At 42.8% G+C, this 18,560-nt stretch overlaps 1 protein-coding gene across 1 annotated transcript; it reads right to left on the bottom strand.

Moving 5' to 3' along the window:
- Positions 1–3,441: 3,441 nt before the first annotated feature.
- On the bottom strand, positions 3,442–11,739 carry LOC118885177 (zinc finger protein 416-like). The gene is made up of 4 exons (XM_036833614.1): positions 11,468–11,739; positions 10,860–10,898; positions 10,306–10,432; positions 3,442–5,369 (listed from the first exon to the last, which is right to left on the bottom strand). Exons 1-4 carry the CDS (start codon positions 11,498–11,500, stop codon positions 3,799–3,801), a joined length of 1,770 nt encoding a protein of 589 aa, XP_036689509.1. The 5' UTR covers positions 11,501–11,739; the 3' UTR covers positions 3,442–3,798.
- Between the last annotated feature and the right edge of the window lie 6,821 nt (positions 11,740–18,560).

The following is an 18,560-nucleotide window of genomic DNA, read 5'->3' as shown; positions in this document are numbered from 1 at the left end:
CCATTTTGGATCTGACTGCCTTAAAGAACGAACATATTTTTGGGAAAATTGAAAAAGAAACTGAACACTGAAAAAAAATATATTTTAAAAAATTTATTTATTTGTTTATTTTTGGCTGCATTGGGTCTTCGTTGCTGTGTGCTGGCTTTCTCTAGTTGCAAAGAGCATGGGCTTCTCATTACGGTGGCGTCTCTTGTTGCTGAGCATGGGCTCTAGGCACGTGGGCTTCAGTAGTTGTGGCACACGGGCTCAGTAGTTGTGGCTTGCGGGCCCTGGAGCGCAGGCTCAGTAGTTGTGGTGCATGGGCTTAGTTGCTCTGCTGCATGTGGGATCTTCCCGGACCAGGGATAGAACCCGTGTCCCCTGCATTAGCAGGCGGATTCTTAACCACTGCGCCACCAGGAAAGTCCCAAAAATATATTTTTAACACCTCAAAATTTTGTCTGAAAAAGTTATTAGGATTATGAAAGAGTCCTTACGTTTTGGAAGTACATTCTGAGGAGATTAGGCATTGAATGACAAGGTGTTGGGATTATAAGTACCACAACCCAGTTATATGCGTGAGAACAGGTGAAACAAGAATGGCCATGAGTTGATCAATAATGATGGGGTTGGGGCTTCCCTGGTGGTGAAGTGGTTAAGAATCCGCCTGCCAATGCAGGGGACACGGGTTGGAGCCCTGGTCTGGGAAGATCCCACATGCCGCGGAGCAACTAAGCCCATGCGCCACAACTACTGTGCTTGCGTTCTAGAGCCTGCAAGCCACAACTACTGAAGCCCACGTGCCACAACTACTGAAGCGCAAGCACTTACAGCCTGTGCTCCGCAATAAGAGAAGCCACTGCAATGAGAAGCCTACACACCGCAACAAAGAGTAGCCCCCGCTCGCCACAACTAGAGAAAGCCCGCGTGCAGCAAAAAAGACCCAATGCAGCCAAAAATAAATAAATAAAACTAATTAATTAATTAATTAATTAATTTTAAAAAGTTGTCATTTCCAAATTATTTTACTATGTTTTACTCATATATATTCCTGAGGTTATTTGTGACCACTCCATCAGCATGGTGGAAATACATTATAATACTGTGCTACTGCACACTTTTCCCAAATCCATGTTTAGTGCCATCCTTTTGGCAACTTGAAATTGGCCAGGGTGGGCATAGATACACCAGAGAAACTGACAAACTCTACAAAATGGGCCTTGTTTATTTGAATGGCTAGACTTACGAAAGTGGTGGAGAATATGTTAAGAAGGTAGACAACGCTTGAAAGTATATAGCCTCTGGGAGTGTTACACTCCCAGAATAGCACCAAACAATTGAGAAAATATTCTGATAGTATTCAAAAATAATACTTCCTTTTATTAAAGATGACACATCACTGCTGAGGAATGAGTGAAGTTCCAACACCTGTCTTTGTTAGACATATGTCTTTTATTTATTAATGGAAAACGAAACATCAGCCAACATCCATTTCAAAATAAGCAACTGGTAGTAACAGTCGTTAAAGAAGACATACAAGTGGCAAATAAACAGGAAAAAAATGCTGGACATCATGAAACATCAGAGAACTGCAATTAAAATCACAGTGAGATGCTATTACATCCCTGTTAAAACAGCTAAAATTAAACAGACTGACAATACCGAGGATTGGCAGGATGTGGAGGAATAGGAGCTCTCATATACTGTTGGTGGGAACACAGAAGGGTCCAACCAGTTTAGATCACAATTTGGCCGTTTGTTAAATATTGAAACATTCACATACTCTGAAGTAGTGGCACAAGAGAATTAAAACACATATTCATATAAAGAACTGTATGCCTATGTTCATTGCAGCTTTATTTCTAACAACACCAAACTGGAAACAACCCAATTGCCCATTAGCAGATGGATGGATAAACACATCGTAGCATATCCATAGACAAGAATACTACTCAACGGTAAAAAAATGAACTATTCATACAAGCAACATTGATGAATTTCAAAATAATTAGGCAGTACGAAAAATATCAACAACAAAAAAAGAGCAAACACTTTTATACTTCAATTCAAGTAAAGTTCTAGACAATGCAAACTAATTTATTGTTGAAGGCAGTAAATCACTGGACTCCTGTAGGCTTGGGAAGGGCAACAACAGATTGTAAAGGGGCATGAGGTAAATCATGGTTATGTTCATTATCGTGATTCTGATGGTTTTATTGGTTTATATATATGGCAAAATTTTTCAAACTATACACCTTAAATATGTATAGGTTATTGCATGTCAATTATGCCTCAATAAAGTTTCTAAAAAAAATGGTTCAAAATAAAAAAATCTGGACCTCCCACTCTTTCTAGAAACCAGAAGGTTTAACAACTCAATATTGACTCCACTCTATTTGTTCCCATTCCTGGGGAAGGGCAGCCCTGAATCAGTGCTGGAAATATGGGCAAGCAATGGAGGCCATTGCAGTCTGGGACAACAGGACCACTGGCTGGACCACAAAAGACACGTCCCTGGACAACAGGATCTCCATTCTCTGTTCTCATTTCCCTGCCTTTACAGCAACGGACTTGAGTTGACCAGCCCAGAAAGACAACGAGAACACAAAACCTTTAGATTATTTGCTGACAATGAATTCAGCTATAGGAGGTACACAGCCTTTGGAGGATCTGTGATTCCTCACAGCCATAGTCACTGGAAGATTTATGGATGCACATTAGAAGAGGCACACTCCATTTAATTTGCTGCATGCTCTTCCACTGACTATTAATCCCACCCAGGATTTCACTACCAAGTATGGTTGAAACCCGGCTCCTGTAGTCTGAGGAGGGATACCAGTCCACAGAATTATGAACATCAGGACACTTGGTTCCTTTGTAGAACCTGGTGAAAAGCTTCCCCTCAACAGTGCTGGGCATTATAGGACACCCTCTGGGAATATGAGACAAAGTCATGGCGGTCCCAAAGGCCCTGGAGCTTGCCAAAATAAGTGACCCCTCCTCAGGGTAACCTGTGGTCATACATTATGTAGGCTTCCAGGTCCCAAATTAGGACCACAAAGCATTATTTTAGTTCCTAGGAGGTCTTGGGGAGCAATGCAAATTAGGCCAAAACTGGAATGAAAACTATTCTGTCATTATACTGTCACTGCTGAGGCACAAGAGGCTGAGGGCCCATCCCTTCGTACAAACAGGCCAATTCTGTTTTCCACCCACCCCCCACAGTGAATACAACCCCCAAGATTAAAGGTAGATTAAACAATAAGACCTTTATTGCTGCACAAACCAGAGCAATGGGGGGCGGGGGGAGGGGAGGCAATTACCAGTTGGTGACTTTGAGGCAGGAAAATCAACCACAAATGTCATGTGAAACCAACAATTTTGATGAAGGGTCAGATTCATACTTAATCAATTGGAAATAGGAAAATATAAGGGCACAGACTACTCAAGATTTCCTCCAGGGAATAGGAGAGAGCTCAGACATCTGCCTTGTGTTAGCACATCAGGGTGACCGATGAAATACTGTGCAAGGCAGGAGAGGTGAGATGGGTTCTATCAGAGAAAATGGCAGAGATGTAACTCTGACAAGGGCCCTGGGGAGTTTAGAACATGGAATGTAGCTCCTGTAAGCTTCACAGGTCCCTGGAACTCATTGGGAATTTCGCCCCTCTGGATGTTTGCAAGTATGAGGTTCAATTTCAGGCAGATGGCTCCCTCACAGAAGCTGTCTAGTGCTATTATAATGAACGAGGAGACAGCAATTCCTTGAGGTCTAAGGCCTTTCTCAAAGTGTGGACTTCCTGGTACTAAACAATGTTAGCTGTTTGGAGTAAAGGATTTCCCATACTTCCTGCGTTCATGGGGCCTCGCCCTGGTGTGAAATTTTCGGTGGAGATTGAGGCTGGAGCGCTGGCTAAAGGACTTCCCACATTCGCCACATTCATAAGGCCTTTCTCCAGTGTGAACTACCTGGTGTTGAATAAGGACAGACTTTTGCCTGAAGGATTTCCCACACTGCCCACACTCATAAGGCCTTGCCCCAGTGTGAATACTGCAGTGCTGAATAAGGCTGGTGCTTCTACTAAAGGATTTCCCACACTCGCCACATTTATAAGGCCTTTCTCCAGTGTGAATTCTCTGGTGTTTAGTGAAGATGGCTCTTCTGCTAAAGGACTTCCCACACTGGCCACACTCAAAGGGCCTTGTTCTACTATGAATTCGCTGGTGTTCAACGAGGCTGTAGCTTTGTCTGAAAGATTTCCCACATTCAGCACACTCATAAGGCCTTTCTCCAGTGTGACTTCTGTTGTGCCGATCCAGTTTGGATTTGGATCCAAAGGCTTTCCCACATGCCCCACACTCATAAGACCTTTCACTAGTGTGAACTCTCTGGTGTCTAATGAGAGTGGCTCTTTGGCTAAAGGATTTCCCACACTGGACACACACAAAAGGCCTTGCTGTGGTATGAATTCTCCGGTGTTGAACAAGGGTGAAGCTTTGTCTAAAGAATTTCCCACATTCGCTGCACTCATAAGGCTTTTCTCCAGTGTGTGTTCTCTGGTGCCGAACAAGATTGGATTTGCACCCAAAGGCTTTTCCGCATTCCTCACACTCATAAGGCCTTTCTCCACTGTGAATTCTGCAGTGTTCAATAAGATTGGAGCACTGACTAAAGGATTTTCCACACTCGCCACATTTATAAGGCCTTTCTCCAGTGTGAACTCTCTGGTGTATAATGAGGGTGGCTCTTTGCCTAAAAGATTTTCCACATTCACTGCACTCGTAAGGCCTTTCTCCAGTGTGGACTCTCTGGAGCTGAACAAGTGAGTACTTACAGCGCAAGGCTTTCCTATATTTGCTAGACTCATAAACCCTTTTCCTAGTAGAGACTCTTGGGTGGTAAACAAGACTCTGTTTGTAGCTGGAAGCTTTCCCACATTCACGCAACTTGTAATGACTTTTCCTACCATGAAAGGTCTCCCAACACTTGGTGATTTTGTTGGGTTTCTCACCAGTGGGAGTGATCTGGTGCTGGAGAAGACCCAAAGTGGCTGGGAAATCCTTTCCAACCTTCCTACAGGTGAAGGGATGCCCTGACACATGGAATATGCAACTCTTTACAAATGATGCCCTATCCATGCCACTTTCCTTTGCACTGAAATGCTTCTGAAGCTGTCGTAGGTTTGCACATGCCCCAATCAAGTATGGTTTCTGCCCAGGTAGGTAAGCCAGGTGCAAAATGTCTTTCAGGATTGGGACACATTTCTCACAGGGGTGAGCCTTCTGGCTGATTGGACCTACCTTTGGAGTCCTGACCTGTGACAAAGCTTCTAGGGAAACATTTTGCTCAGAAGGTGTCTCTTTATTCTCTGTTCCATGCAAACAAACTGAAAGAAGAGAAATATTTGTGAATCATGCTGATTATGGTGGGAGAGTATTAATCATGTTCTTTTTAAAACTTTCTGTATAATATGATGTTTTGACATCTTAAAAAACCTTCACGGCCAGGGAAACAGTGGACTTGAACACTATAAACCAAATGGATCTAACAGACATATATAGAACATTTTATCGAATACAGAATACACACTACTCAAGAAAATTCTCCAGGAATTTTCCAGGGAAAATTCTCCAGGATAGATCATATGGTAGGCTACAAAACAAGTCTTAACCAATTTAAGAAAACTGAAATCATACCAAATATCATTTCTGACCAAAATACGATAAACGTAGAAAATAATGACAGGAGGAGAATTGGAAGATTCACAAATATGTGGAAATTAAATAACACATTCTTGAACAACCAACGAGTCAAAGATGAAATCAAAAGGGAAATCAAAAAATATATTGAGACAAATGAAAATGGAAACACAAAATACCAAAACTTATGGGACCCAGCAAAAGCAGTTCTAAAAAGGGAAGGTTATAGCAGATACATATCTACACTAAGAAAAAAAGAAAGATCGTAAACACCCTATCTTCACACTTCAAAGACTAGAAAAAGAACAAACTAAGCACAATGTTAGCAGAAGGAGGGAAACAATAAAGATAAAAGTGGAAATAAACAAAATAGAGACTAGAAAAACAACAGAAAAGATCAAAACTAAGATTTTTTGAAAAAGATAAAATTGACAAACTTCCTAGATAGACTAAGAAAAAAAAAGAGAGGACTCAAATAAATAAAATTATAAATGAAAGAGGAAACATTACAATTGATACCACAGAAATACAAGGATCATAAGACACTACTATGAATAATTATACACCAACAAATTGGATAACCTAAAAGAAATGGATACATTCCTAGAAATATACAACCTACCAAGATTTAATTTTGAAGAAATAGAAAATCAGAGAAGACCAATAATGAGTAAGGGTATTGGATCAGTAATAATAAACCTCCCCCAAAAGAAAATCCCAGGGTTTGATGGTTTCACTGGTAAATTCTATGAAACATTTAACACCAATCCTCAAAAAAACTGAAGAGGAGGGAACACATCAAAGCTCATCTTACAAAGCCAGTATCACCCTTACACCAAAGTCAGATAAGAACACTACAACACAAGAAAATCAAAGGCCAATATCCCTGATGAACATAGATGCAAAAATCCTCAACAAAATACAGTAAACCAAATTCAACAGCACATTAAAAGTGTCATACAGGGCTTTCCTGGTGGTGCAGTGGTTAAGAATCTGCTTGCCAATGCAAGGGACACGGGTTGGAGCCATGGCCCGGGAAGATCCCACATGCCACAGAGCAACTAAGCCCGTGTGCCACAACTACTGAGCCTGAGCTCTAGAGACCGCAAGCCACAGCTACTGAGCCCATGTGCCACAACTACTGAAGCCTGCGCACCTAGAGTCCGTGCTCCGCAACAAGAGAAGCCACAAAAATGAGAAGCCGTGCACTGCAACGAAGAGTAGCCCCTGCTCACCGCAACTAGAGAAAGCCCGTGCACAGCAACAAAGACCCAACACAGCCAAAAATAAATAAATAAATAAATTTATTAAAAAAAAAAAAGTATCATACAACATGTTCAACTGGGATTTATCTTTGGGATGCAAAGACATTTCAGCAAACACAATAAATGTGATATACCACATTAATAGAAAGAAGGATAAAAATCAGAGAGTCATCTCAATAGATACAGAAAAAGCATATCTCAAAATTTAACATCCTTTCATAATAAAAACTCTCAACAAACTTGATAGAGAAAGTTTTTATTATATACAACATAATAAAGGCCATATATGACAAGCCCACAGCCAAGATCATACTCAATGGTGAAAAGCTGAAAGCTTTTTTGCAAAGATCAGGAACATAACAAAGATGACTGCTCTCACCACTTCTATTCAACAAAGTACTAGAAGTCCTAAGCAGAGTAACTGGGCAAGAAAAAGAAATAAGAGGCATCCAAACCGGAAAGAAAGAAATAAAATCATCTCTGTTTGTGGATGACATAATCTTACATACAGAAAACCCTGAAGACTACACCAAAAACCTGTTAGAATAAACAAATTCAGTGAAGTTGCAGGATACAAAATCAACATACAAAAACCAGGTGCATTTCTATACCCTAAAAACAAATTATGCAAAAAAGAAACTAAGAACCAATTCCTTTTACGATGATAAAAAAACAAAACAGGGCTTCCCTGGTGGCGCAGTGGTTGAGAGTCTGCCTGCCAATGCAGGGGACATGGGTTCGAGCCCTGGTCTGGGAAGATCCCACATGCCGTGGAGCGGCTGGGCCCGTGAGCCACAATTACTGAGCCTGCGCGTCTGGAGCCTGTGCTCCGCTGCAGGAGGGGCCGCGATAGTGAGAGGCCCGTGCACCGTGATGAAGAGTGGCCTCCGCTTGCCACAACTAGAGAAAGCCCTCGGACAGAAACGAAGACCCAACACAGCCATAAATAAAATAAATAAAAATAAACATAGAATAATCATTAAAAAACAAAACAAAACAAAACAAAAAATACCCTTAGGAAGAGATTTAAACATGGAGGTGAAAAGATCTTTACACTGAAAACTATAAAACATTGATGAAAAATATTAAAGACACAAATAAATGGCAAGAGGTCCTCTGTTCATGGATTGGAAAAATTAATATTCTTAAATATACTACCCAAAGCTATCTACAGACTCAATGCAACCCTTTTCAAAATTCCAATGGCATTTTTCACCGAAGTAGAAAAAAAAAAATCCTAAAATTCATATGGAACCACAAAAGACCCTGAATAGCCAAGGCATTCTTAAGCAAGAAGAACAAAGCTAGAGGCATCACACTTCTTGATTTCAAATTATATATATTACAAAGCTACAGTAATCAAAATAGTATAGTACTGGCATAAAAACAGACACATAGACCAATGGAACAGAATAGAGAGCACAGAAATAACCCTCTGCATATATGGTCAACTAATGTTTGAGAAGTGGGCCAAGAATACAAACTAGAAAAGAGTAGCCTGTTCAATAAATGGTGCTGGGAAAAGTGGATATCTACATGGAAAAGAATGAAATTGGACCCTTACCTTACACCATACACAAAAACAACTCAAAATGGATTAAAAACTCACATGTGAACTCAATATCAAAAAAAAAAACAAACAAACAACCCAATTAAAAAATGAGCAGAGGATGTGAATGGACTGTTTTCCAAACAAGACATACAGATGGCCAACAGACACATGAAACAATGTTCAACATCACTAACCATCAAGGAAATGCAAATCAAACCACATGAGGTATCACCTCACACCTCTCAGAATGGCTGTTACCAAGACAAGAAATAACAAGTGTTGGTGAGGATGTGGAGAAAAGGGAACCCTTGTGCACTATTGGTGGGAATGTAAATTGTTGCAGCCACTATGGAAAACAATATGGAGACTCCTCAAAAAATTAAAAATAGAACTACCATACAATCCAGCAATTCCACTTCTGGGTACTTCTCTGAACAAAACAAAAACACTAATTTGAAAAGATATATGCACCCCTCTGTTCATTGCAGCATTATTTACAATAGCTAAGATATGGAAGCAACCTAAGTGTTCTTACCACACACACACACACACACACACAAATTAATAATGATGATAATAATAATAAAGGGGTGGGAGGCAGTGGATATGTTTATGGTCTTGATGGTGGTGATGGTTTCAAGGATGTATACTTATTTCCAAACTTATTGAGTTGTATCCAGGAAATGTGTACACCTTTTTAAATGTCAATCATTCCTCAGTACAATGGTTCATATAAATAAATAAATAACGTTTAACATTTACTAAAAGGGACCAATGGTCAAACTTCTTAAACGTAATTATTAGTGGGGCTCAAATTATATGTGAGGATTCCACTACTTTTTTGGCCACACAGCATGCAGGATCTTAATTCCCCGACCAGGGATCAAACCCACACCCCCTGCAGTGGAAGGACAGAGTCTTAACCACAGGACCGTCAGGGAAGTCCCAGGATTCCACTATTTTTACACACCATAACTGTATACTGTTAGGAATGTAACTAAATACAAAACAGAGAAAAATAGGTATGTCTCACTTGAACTGTAGCTTTTCTTAAATTTTCCAATGTCATAGCACCCATTACCCAAAACTACCCCATATTGGGCACAGCTGCTCTAACATGCTGAATAATAAATTTAAATTAACATAAGTCTTTGACACAAATCGGCTTAATAAAATGGTACCTCACAGGCCACCCAGTTAAAATAGTTATTATAGCCCAATGTATGTTAAAACAGGGCCTTCAAGGATTAAAACTTATTATAGAAAATCTAATAAATGAAGGGGTGATTATCCTCACTGCTTTTCCATTCTAAAGCCCAATTATGTCTGTCCTTAAATCTGGAAAAATTAAAGGTGCCTCATGGTGGATTACTATAATATTGTGGTCCCATCCATCAGGATCCCATACCTAACATCAGTAAAAATTATATATCATATATACATATTGTTAAATACTAATTATATATATTATTAAAATTACCGACTCAATCAGAACTTGGGAAACCAGGTGTCATGGATCTGGACACATTCATTCTGCCAGGGTGAGGGCAAACAAGGTGAGATGCTTTGTTTTAGGCTGACTGCAAGACTCCTAAATCCCAGATGCTTCCCTGCAAGCTTGGTGCAACAGGATTTAGAATTACTTGGGGTGGGCAGTGCACACAGTTCAGCACTGGTACCCACAACACATATGCCAAGAAAGTGGGGAAGTTAGCAGAGCCCATGGTCTGTCTGTGGAAAGGGCAGAGCTGCCTCTGGGGGACAGAAGATAAGATAGAGACCAGGACCCTTGGGTGAGGGCCTTACCCATTGAGGCTGTAAGTGCGAAGTTCTCCAGCATCACCTTGTGGTACAGGCATCTCTGAGCCTCATCAAGGAGCCCCCACTCCTCCTGCGAGAAGTAAATGGCCACATCCTCAAAGGTCACACAGCCCTGCCAGGATGAGGACAGATCATTCCATGATCAAATTCTCTCCTAGGACCCCAAGTTCCTTCACCCAGACATCCATCTCCTGCTCATCCTCCTTCCAGTGTCCCCACCTTAGAGGAAATATCAGGCCCTGGGGCCTCAGATACCTGCTCTCTTCTCATGATATCAAGATCACTGTGTCTGCCCACACCAACAACAAGCACGTGGGCAGGGAGACGCCATCTAAACTCTGAGCCTGGCATTAGGGCATATGCCCTCTTGTCAGGCAATTCCCCTGGAGTCCCAGATTGTGCCTCCCAGAGACAACCAAATGTGGGCTTGGGGTTTCTTCAGGGTCTCCAGGTCCATGGACTGGAAAAATCCCAGGACACAATCCCAGAGACAAAGGGTGGGTCAGGACAATTGAAGGCCTGGAATATCCTCCACTCACCTTTGTACAGTCCATAAGCACTTCTGTAGTCATGGGAGTCTGTAGGAAGAGGGAGGTCATTAGAGGGATGTAACCATGGTAGGCTCAGTAGGCTCAGGCCTCACTGTACCCCTGTCCAGCCCTGGAGCAAGGTGACCTGGGATGACTGCATTATCTCTGAGCCTCAGTCCTTAGTGCTCTTACAACTGTATGATCTTGGATAAAAACTCAACCTCCCTGTGCCTCAGTGTTTTCATCCCCTTTCCAGTCTGTTCTTACTCGGAGCAACTTCTGGAAAATCTGAAAAGCCTAACTCACACCATGTGCCTCTTCTATTCACAACCCTCCATGGCGTCCTGAGGTTAAAACTCCTCACCTTGCCATTCCAAGTGGGAATGATTCTGGCTCAATCGCCCCTCCACGACTTTACATAAACCGGTCCCTCTGCCTGTAACACTCTCCCAACATGTCATCACACTGGTTTTTAGATATGGGGACTCCACCCATGAGATCCTCACTCTTCTGGACACAGGGATCTATACTGAATAGACGTGAGCAGGCGCCCCGCACTTGGGGCTTTAGTGTCTGGTGGGGTGAGGGCAGTCAGGGCCCGCAGGACGAGCGTTTACCTGAGGCGGGTCCCTAGGCGCAGCCGCCACCATCGGAGTCTGGGAGGAGCGGGGTCTTAGGTGGTGGGCGACAGAGACGGAACTCGTGTACAATCGTCATCTACCGCCGCGGCCCTGCAGACTCGCCGCTGTGCAGTGGGGACAACCTCTCCCCTAAAGCCTCCTCGCTCTGGTCACCCCGATCCTGACTTCGCTCTTCTAAAGGACTCGTAACGCGGGTGGACACTGGAGCAGCCACAGTGACTGCCACAACAGCGGCGCCGGAAGTCCCACCCAGATCCTCTGGTCCGAACGAGAAAACGCCCTGCTTTCGGGCGTTCATTGGCTGCTAGTCTTGGCCCCCGGCCTCCGGCATTGTGGATAGCGTAGTTCCCATGGCCCCACCAACCACAGAGGAGGACGCCCACACCGAGATCGCGGAGTCCCGAAGGCCGTGTTAGGGCTCTGTGGCCCGGGCGGCGGTCTACCCTGTGGGCCTGTACGGAGGTTGCCCAGAAAGTGTCCGGATGAGGGGTCGGCGACGCTTCGACCCCACATGGGAACCCCTACGCTGACCCGGGTGGTCGCGGGCTACATGGGAGGTCTCCCCCGGCGCGGGGGTTGGGGGAAGACACAGTCAGCACCCTTTGCGAAAAGTCCTGAGTTCCCTCCCTGGTGTGAGAGCCGCTCCCACCCCTCTGCGACCCCTGACCGCAAAACGGGCTCGTGATCTGACCAGATCAGGGTTGGCAGGTTTGGCTGCGCCTCCTGGGGGGTCGTCTGGAAAGGTCGGGAGTTGACTTTGTAGCCGAAAAGTTGAGACTCTGCCTTAAGGGCGTCAGGCGGGGACTCGGCGTCCGGAGAGCAGCGCGGACTTGTCACTGGCGACAGGGGGGTGCGCTTGACCTCTGCAGGGGGAGGGGTGAGGACCTTCGTCCTGGGACCAGCAGTAGAGACCTCGCGCCTGAAGCCCAGAGGGGCCGGGGGAGACCTTCAGGGAGCTCCAGGTTGACCCTTCCCAGGAAGACTCTGGTGAACCCGGGAGCCTCCGCGGGGTCTGGAGGCCCTTTGAGCGTCCCCGCAGCTCCCTGCTCTCCCCCCGGAAAGCCCCCAGGGCAGTTGGCAGCCCGCAGCCCGCATGTCTCCCGGACCGGCGGGCGCCCCCTGGCGGCTGCGTGTGAAAGTTGGGATTCTGCCCTTAGGTGAAAAGGGGGGAGCGCAGACTCTGCGGCCAGGGATGGAGACTCAACCCCAAGGGGAGTGCCATTAAAGACGTCCAGGGAGGTGCCCACTCTCCCTGGATGTCTCCTCCGGCTCCCGCGCCCCCCTCCTCTCTGCCTGAGTCACTGTCAGCCTGCAGCCAGTGGGCACTGTAGGGTCCGGAGTTGCAGCCTGTCCCTCCTGCCACACCCACTGTGCCTAGGCCTCATTGTCCTATCCAAGATGCGACCTCAGATCACACATGGCTTCGCTGCCTTGAAGTGCATCTGTTCCTGGAGGAAAAGAACTAATGGGGTTCCCTTGGAACACGCGAGCAGGGAGAGATTGTCACAGAACCGCCTCCCCAGCGTGGAGCGCAGGGAGGACCCTAGACCAGCCTGCGCTTGGGCCAGGGTCCTTCTGAAGGAGGCTCTGCTGCGGATGGGGTAGGCTGGCAGTGGTTCCCCCACCGCCCCCACCTGCATGTCTTCCCAGAGTCGGGGTGTCTGGAAAAGCAACACAATTCAACGCGTGATTCTGCTGAAGCATAACTCATCCCGTTATTAAAAGAGAGGGTTGTAAAGTACTTGAAGAGAATTCCTAGACTAGGAAACCCCTATGGGGAAGTAGGACACCGTCAAAGCCTAAATGCAGGCAGCTAGGGGATCGTTGCTGCTCTCGTTCCCTCCTGGCCCCTCCACCAGCTGCTGCAATGCTGCCTGACCAGGGTAGGAGCATATATATTAGGGCACCCTGTTACTCCTAAGTGAAGCCTTTCTGGGGTCTCCACTAACCACCTAAGGTGTTCAGGGAGGTATCCCCACTCTGGTCGGTCAGGATTCTAATATCACCGGCGCTGTGCAGCCTGTGCAATCTCCGGCCAGTTCTCAGCCCTAGCCGCAGTTCTCTGTGCATCCCTGTGAAGTCTCACGCTGAACAGGCACAATTTAGCTTTCTTCCAGACACCCTGGTGACCCCATGCAGATTTCTGAGGCATCTTCATTGCTCACATACCATTTTCGGTCAGGTCCACACAGGAATTCAAGCCTCCTCCTCTGCCCTGAGCTTTGACTACATGGAAATCCACATAGTACAGCATGAAACGTCCAAATAATTTAAAGGCTGGAAGAAATCTGATTTGAGTAGGAGCCCCTTCTAGAAAGAGACTTACTGGAGTTAGGGAAATTATTTTTTGAGCTGAATAAGAGGGGAGGAAAATCCCAAAATGACAGGCTCAAGTCATATTATATACTACCTCTGTTCCTAATAGGATATGTCTACATCCTGTTGGAATCAGTTTTGCTATGTGCAGTTTACTCACAGAAAGAAAGATGGCTTTCCCTGACTTATTTGGGGAATGGAAGAGACACTATGAGGAAAGGAATTTAACATGTGGGATGCAAGCCCGACTGGGATGGGCAGGGGGGAAGAGGGGCCAGGGAGCCTCAGAAAATGGAACAGATAAAGCTTTAAGGAGGTGGTGGGCGAAAGGGAGTTTTCCCGTTAAGAAAGTAGGTATCAGTCCATGTTTGTTCACTGATGGGAGGTCAGAAGAGAGGGGAAAATGGAGGAAAAGGATCAATAAAAACAGGAGTAAAATACTCCTGTTTTTCAGTAAAATGTCAACATCATTATGCACCTGGGAAATTCTAATCAAAACCGTGAGATACCAGTCTACATCTACCAGGATAACTATGGGGGGAAAAGGGGAAATAACAAGTATGGATGAGGCTGTGGAGAAATTGGAACACTCGCACATTGCTGATGGGAATGTAAAATGCTGCAATGTGAAAAACAGTTTAATAATATGAAAACCGGTTTAGCAGCTCCTCAAAAACTTAATACAGAAATGCCACTGGACTCAGCAATTCCACTCCTTGGGAAACCTGAAAGAATTGAAAGCAGGGACTCAACCATATTCGTGTGCAACAATTTTCATAGCAACATTATTCACGATAGCCAAAAGGTGGAAACAACTGAAGTGTCCATTAACACATGAATAGATTTTTTAAAATTAATTAATTAATTAATTAATTAATTAATTAATTAATTGGCTGTGTTGGGTCTTCTTTTCTGTGTGAGGGCTTTCTCTAGTTGCGGCAAGCGGGGGCCACTCTTCATCGCGGTGCGCGGGCCTCTCACTATCGCGGCCTCTCTTGTTGCGGGGCACAGGCTCCAGATGCGCAGGCTCAGTAGTTGTGGCACACAGGCCTAGTTGCTCCATGGCATGTGGGATCTTCCTGGACCAGGGCTTGAACCAGTGCCCCTTGCACTGGCAGGGGTATTCCTAACCATTGCGCCACCAGGGAAGTCCCCCTATAAAGTCTTAATTAAATCTCCAAAATTTTTAATACTGTCTGTTAAATAAGCCACTTCTCCCAACTAATTCATCATTTAGTTTTTTTATACATATGCTCCTATAAACTTATCCTCTAAAAATGCCTGCAAACGTAGATATATTGCAACCTTATTGTTCTATCCCATATTTGTGTTTTGCCAGTAGAAGTCTGTAGTCACTACTAAATTATATATACATATTAAGGATAGTTCGTTTCATTAAATTGATTTTAAAATTTTTGTATAATTTTGATGTTCGTAGAAACTTCAGAACTGTTAACATTTTCACCGGAATTTTATTAGATAACACACTTATTGTGTGAATTGAATTATTAATATTGGGAAAATTTCCAACTAGGAAAAGTTTCTCTGCTGCTATTTAATGTGAATCCTATGATTTGCATACAGTTTTTGATTTTCACTCAATAACTCCCTCACATTACTTAGTTTTTAATGTTGTTTTCCAAAACTTAATTTCTTTCACTGGTGTGTTTTTGCCTATGCATTTAAGGAGATTGTTGTGTATAAACGAAAATATTGGCAATCTTGATTTGTGACTATTCTAAATTATATCATTTATCCTAATAACAAGTCCTGTGTTTCTAGAGTGTACCTCAAGTGTATAAGTGTTTCATTTCTCAATCATAGAAATTAAATACATCTCACAGTTATTATTCCTGCTATATTAAATGATCATGACAGGAAGATGGTAATTCAACAAGGTGCTGTCCAGCATGGTGGTTTTGTGTCTTCGCAATATGAGAACGTCCTCATATTTCATTGTCCAGTACTGTAACATCAGTGCATCTGGAAGAAGGAGTTGTTCTCATGAAGAAGTCTCCCCTAAAATGTTGTTGAACTTATTTTTTATTATTTAATTTTGTACCTCTGTATCTTTTCCCAGGATGTAAAATATTTTAAGTGACATCCACGGGGGTCATCCAAAACAGATCAATTTTGTGTGCCAGCACAGAGATTTCTTAATTGTGAAATACAGTCTGTATAGATATTCCTGGAGAAATGATTGATACTTTCCCATCACAGTTTTCTGAATAATGAGTTGTTTCCTTAACATCTCCCAGCATTAACCTTTGCAGTTATTTTTATGTCATTTATAGGCATTTGGTTCACGTGAGCCAATCCTTTGGAGTTAGTGCTGTACCAAAGTTGTGCAGGAGCAGCTTCTTCAGGTGGAATCCTGTGACCTCAGTGTTCTGTTTCCTTGCTTCCCTTAAATGACAAGTAATTTCAGGATTTTCTTGGAAAGCTCCTGCTCTAGACTTGGAATAAGATTTTTTCCCCTCTCAAGACACTCTGCTTACTTATATTGGGAAATGAATTAATAGTCCGTAAAGTGAGTAGATTTAGGCATTGTTATAGGGTTGTTCATAATTCCTAGATTTTCTTTCAATTTAAAGAGTAAGGAAAGGCATGTATTTTTAAAATCAAATACTATATGAGTTAATATTGATTGTTCCTATAAAATGTAGGTTTTAGTTTTATTCAGATTCTTTGGCTTTGTATTTGAATTTATTTATTCTTACATAGAAAGTTTTGTTTTCCATTTATATTAATATATTCGTTTCCAAAATACCATACCAATACTTTTAGTAAAATACATAGACAAAGTTTAAGATCTTTGCAGGTAGTTTTACCTTGATATATCTCCCTAGGGATATAAAGTCAAAATCCTGTGTTTTCTTTTCTTTTTTTTCTTTTTCTTTCTTTTGGCCGCACCTCACAGCTTGTGGGATCTCATTTCCCTGACCAGGGACTGAACCCAGGCCACGGCAGTGAAAGCACTGAATCCGAACTACTAGACCACCAGGGAACTCCCTGAAATCCTGTGTTTTCAATTCACTTGAAGTATTTTCTTCTCATATAGAAACAAGCAATGGGATAGTCAGTTATTTTTTAACCTTTAGATTTTATACTTTAAAAACATAAATTTGCTTTACTATTGTTTAATAGTTATGTGATATTTGCACATTTGTACAAATAAAACACCATAACAAGATTTTTTTTCTTAAAAAGTCTAGCTTTAAATCCTGCCCCCTTCTATATATGTTCTCTGCCTATATTTTCGTTCCTCAATATACATGGAAACACTTAGCATACTCTACAGAGTTCTCTACCCGGATTTTCACTTCAGGAGACATAAAGTTCATAACTGCAGATCAGAGTGTAGAGATCCTTCTCACTCAATTTATAGGTGTAGAAAACTCTATTGTGCAGCTGGGACATAATACAGACATCTGACTCATACAGATAGACATTTAAAGTTTTTTCAAGTTAGAATGTCCATGAATAGCCTCTGCACCCAAAAGCACACATACTTAATGCCCATTTAAATTGACAGAATATGTGTAAGATTTAGCATTGGAGGTTACTGGGCATGATGGTGATGGTAACTTTTTTTTTTTTTTTTAAAGACTATTTTTTAGAAGAGTTTTGGTTCACAACAAAATTGAGAGGAGGGAACAGAGATTTCCTATATATCTCCTACCTCCACACATGCGTAGCCTCCTCCATTATCAGCATCACTCATGAGAATGGTACATTTTTTTTTAACCAAATATGTAACTATTTTGATACAGCATAATCATTCGATATCCATAGTTTAAGGTTCACTCTTAGTGTTGTAAATTCTATGGGTGTGGACAAATACATAAGGACTACATTCATCATTATAATGTCATACAGCATATTTTCACTGCCATAAAAATCCTCTATGCTTTGTCTATTCGTCCCTCCCCACTCCTCTCTACTCCTGGCAACCACTGCTCTTTTTATTGTCTCCATAGTTTTGCCTTTCCCAGAATTTCAAATAGTTAGAATCATACAGTATGTAGTCTTTTTAGATTGCCTTCTTTCACTTAGTAATATGCATTTAAGTTTCGTCTATGTTTTTTCATGGCTTGATAGTTCAATTCATTTCAGTGCTGAAAAACATTCCACTACCTGGATGTACCAAAGTTTATTTATCGCATATATGTTTTTGTTTGTTGAACTGTCATTCATCGGGCTTCAAATAAAATCAATATCCCATAGATATTGATGTGAAGGCTCCTGCCAAGTGGGGAATGGGGATTATCTTCCCCTCTCAAATAGGAGTGGGAATCCTTGGGAACTTCTCCCTCCTTTGTCTTTATAACTTCACACTTCTCAATGGACATCAGATAAGACCCACAGACTTGATTCTTAATCAACTCGTCTTAGCCAACTCCCTGGTGCTTTTCTCCAGAGGGATCACTCATACAATGGCAGCTTTGGATCAAAATATTTCCTGAATGAGTCTGGGTGTAAACTTCTCTTCTTTTCCACAGAGTGGCCAGAGGGGTTTCCCTCACCACTACTCCCCTCTTCAGTGTCTTCCAGACCATAAAGCTTTGCCCCAATTTCTCTAGGTGGGTGGAGCTCAGAATGAGATCCCCAAGGTACATTGGTTTCTGCTGTTTCCCTTGCTGGGTCCTGCATCTCTTGGTAAATATCTTTGTTTCTATCAATCTGAATGGCCCAAAGCACAGCAAAAATATTAGTGTGAAGGACTTCCCTGGTGGCGCAGTTGTTAAGAATC

Source organism: Balaenoptera musculus, chromosome 19 (assembly GCF_009873245.2).
Source record: "Balaenoptera musculus isolate JJ_BM4_2016_0621 chromosome 19, mBalMus1.pri.v3, whole genome shotgun sequence".
NCBI lineage: Eukaryota > Metazoa > Chordata > Mammalia > Artiodactyla > Balaenopteridae > Balaenoptera > Balaenoptera musculus.
Note: the sequence above shows the minus strand (reverse complement) of the source record. Positions and strands in the feature narration are given on the sequence as shown.

Excerpts from the sequence above, each read along its gene's own strand:
- LOC118885177 (XM_036833614.1), bottom strand. The coding sequence starts at position 11,500 with ATGGTGGCGGCTGCGCCTAGGGACCCGCCTCAG. Across the intron at positions 10,899-11,467 it reads CGCCTAGGGACCCGCCTCAG|ACTCCCATGACTACAGAAGT; the intron begins GTAAACGCTCGT and ends CTCTTCCTACAG. Across the intron at positions 10,433-10,859 it reads TGCTTATGGACTGTACAAAG|GGCTGTGTGACCTTTGAGGA; the intron begins GTGAGTGGAGGA and ends TCATCCTGGCAG.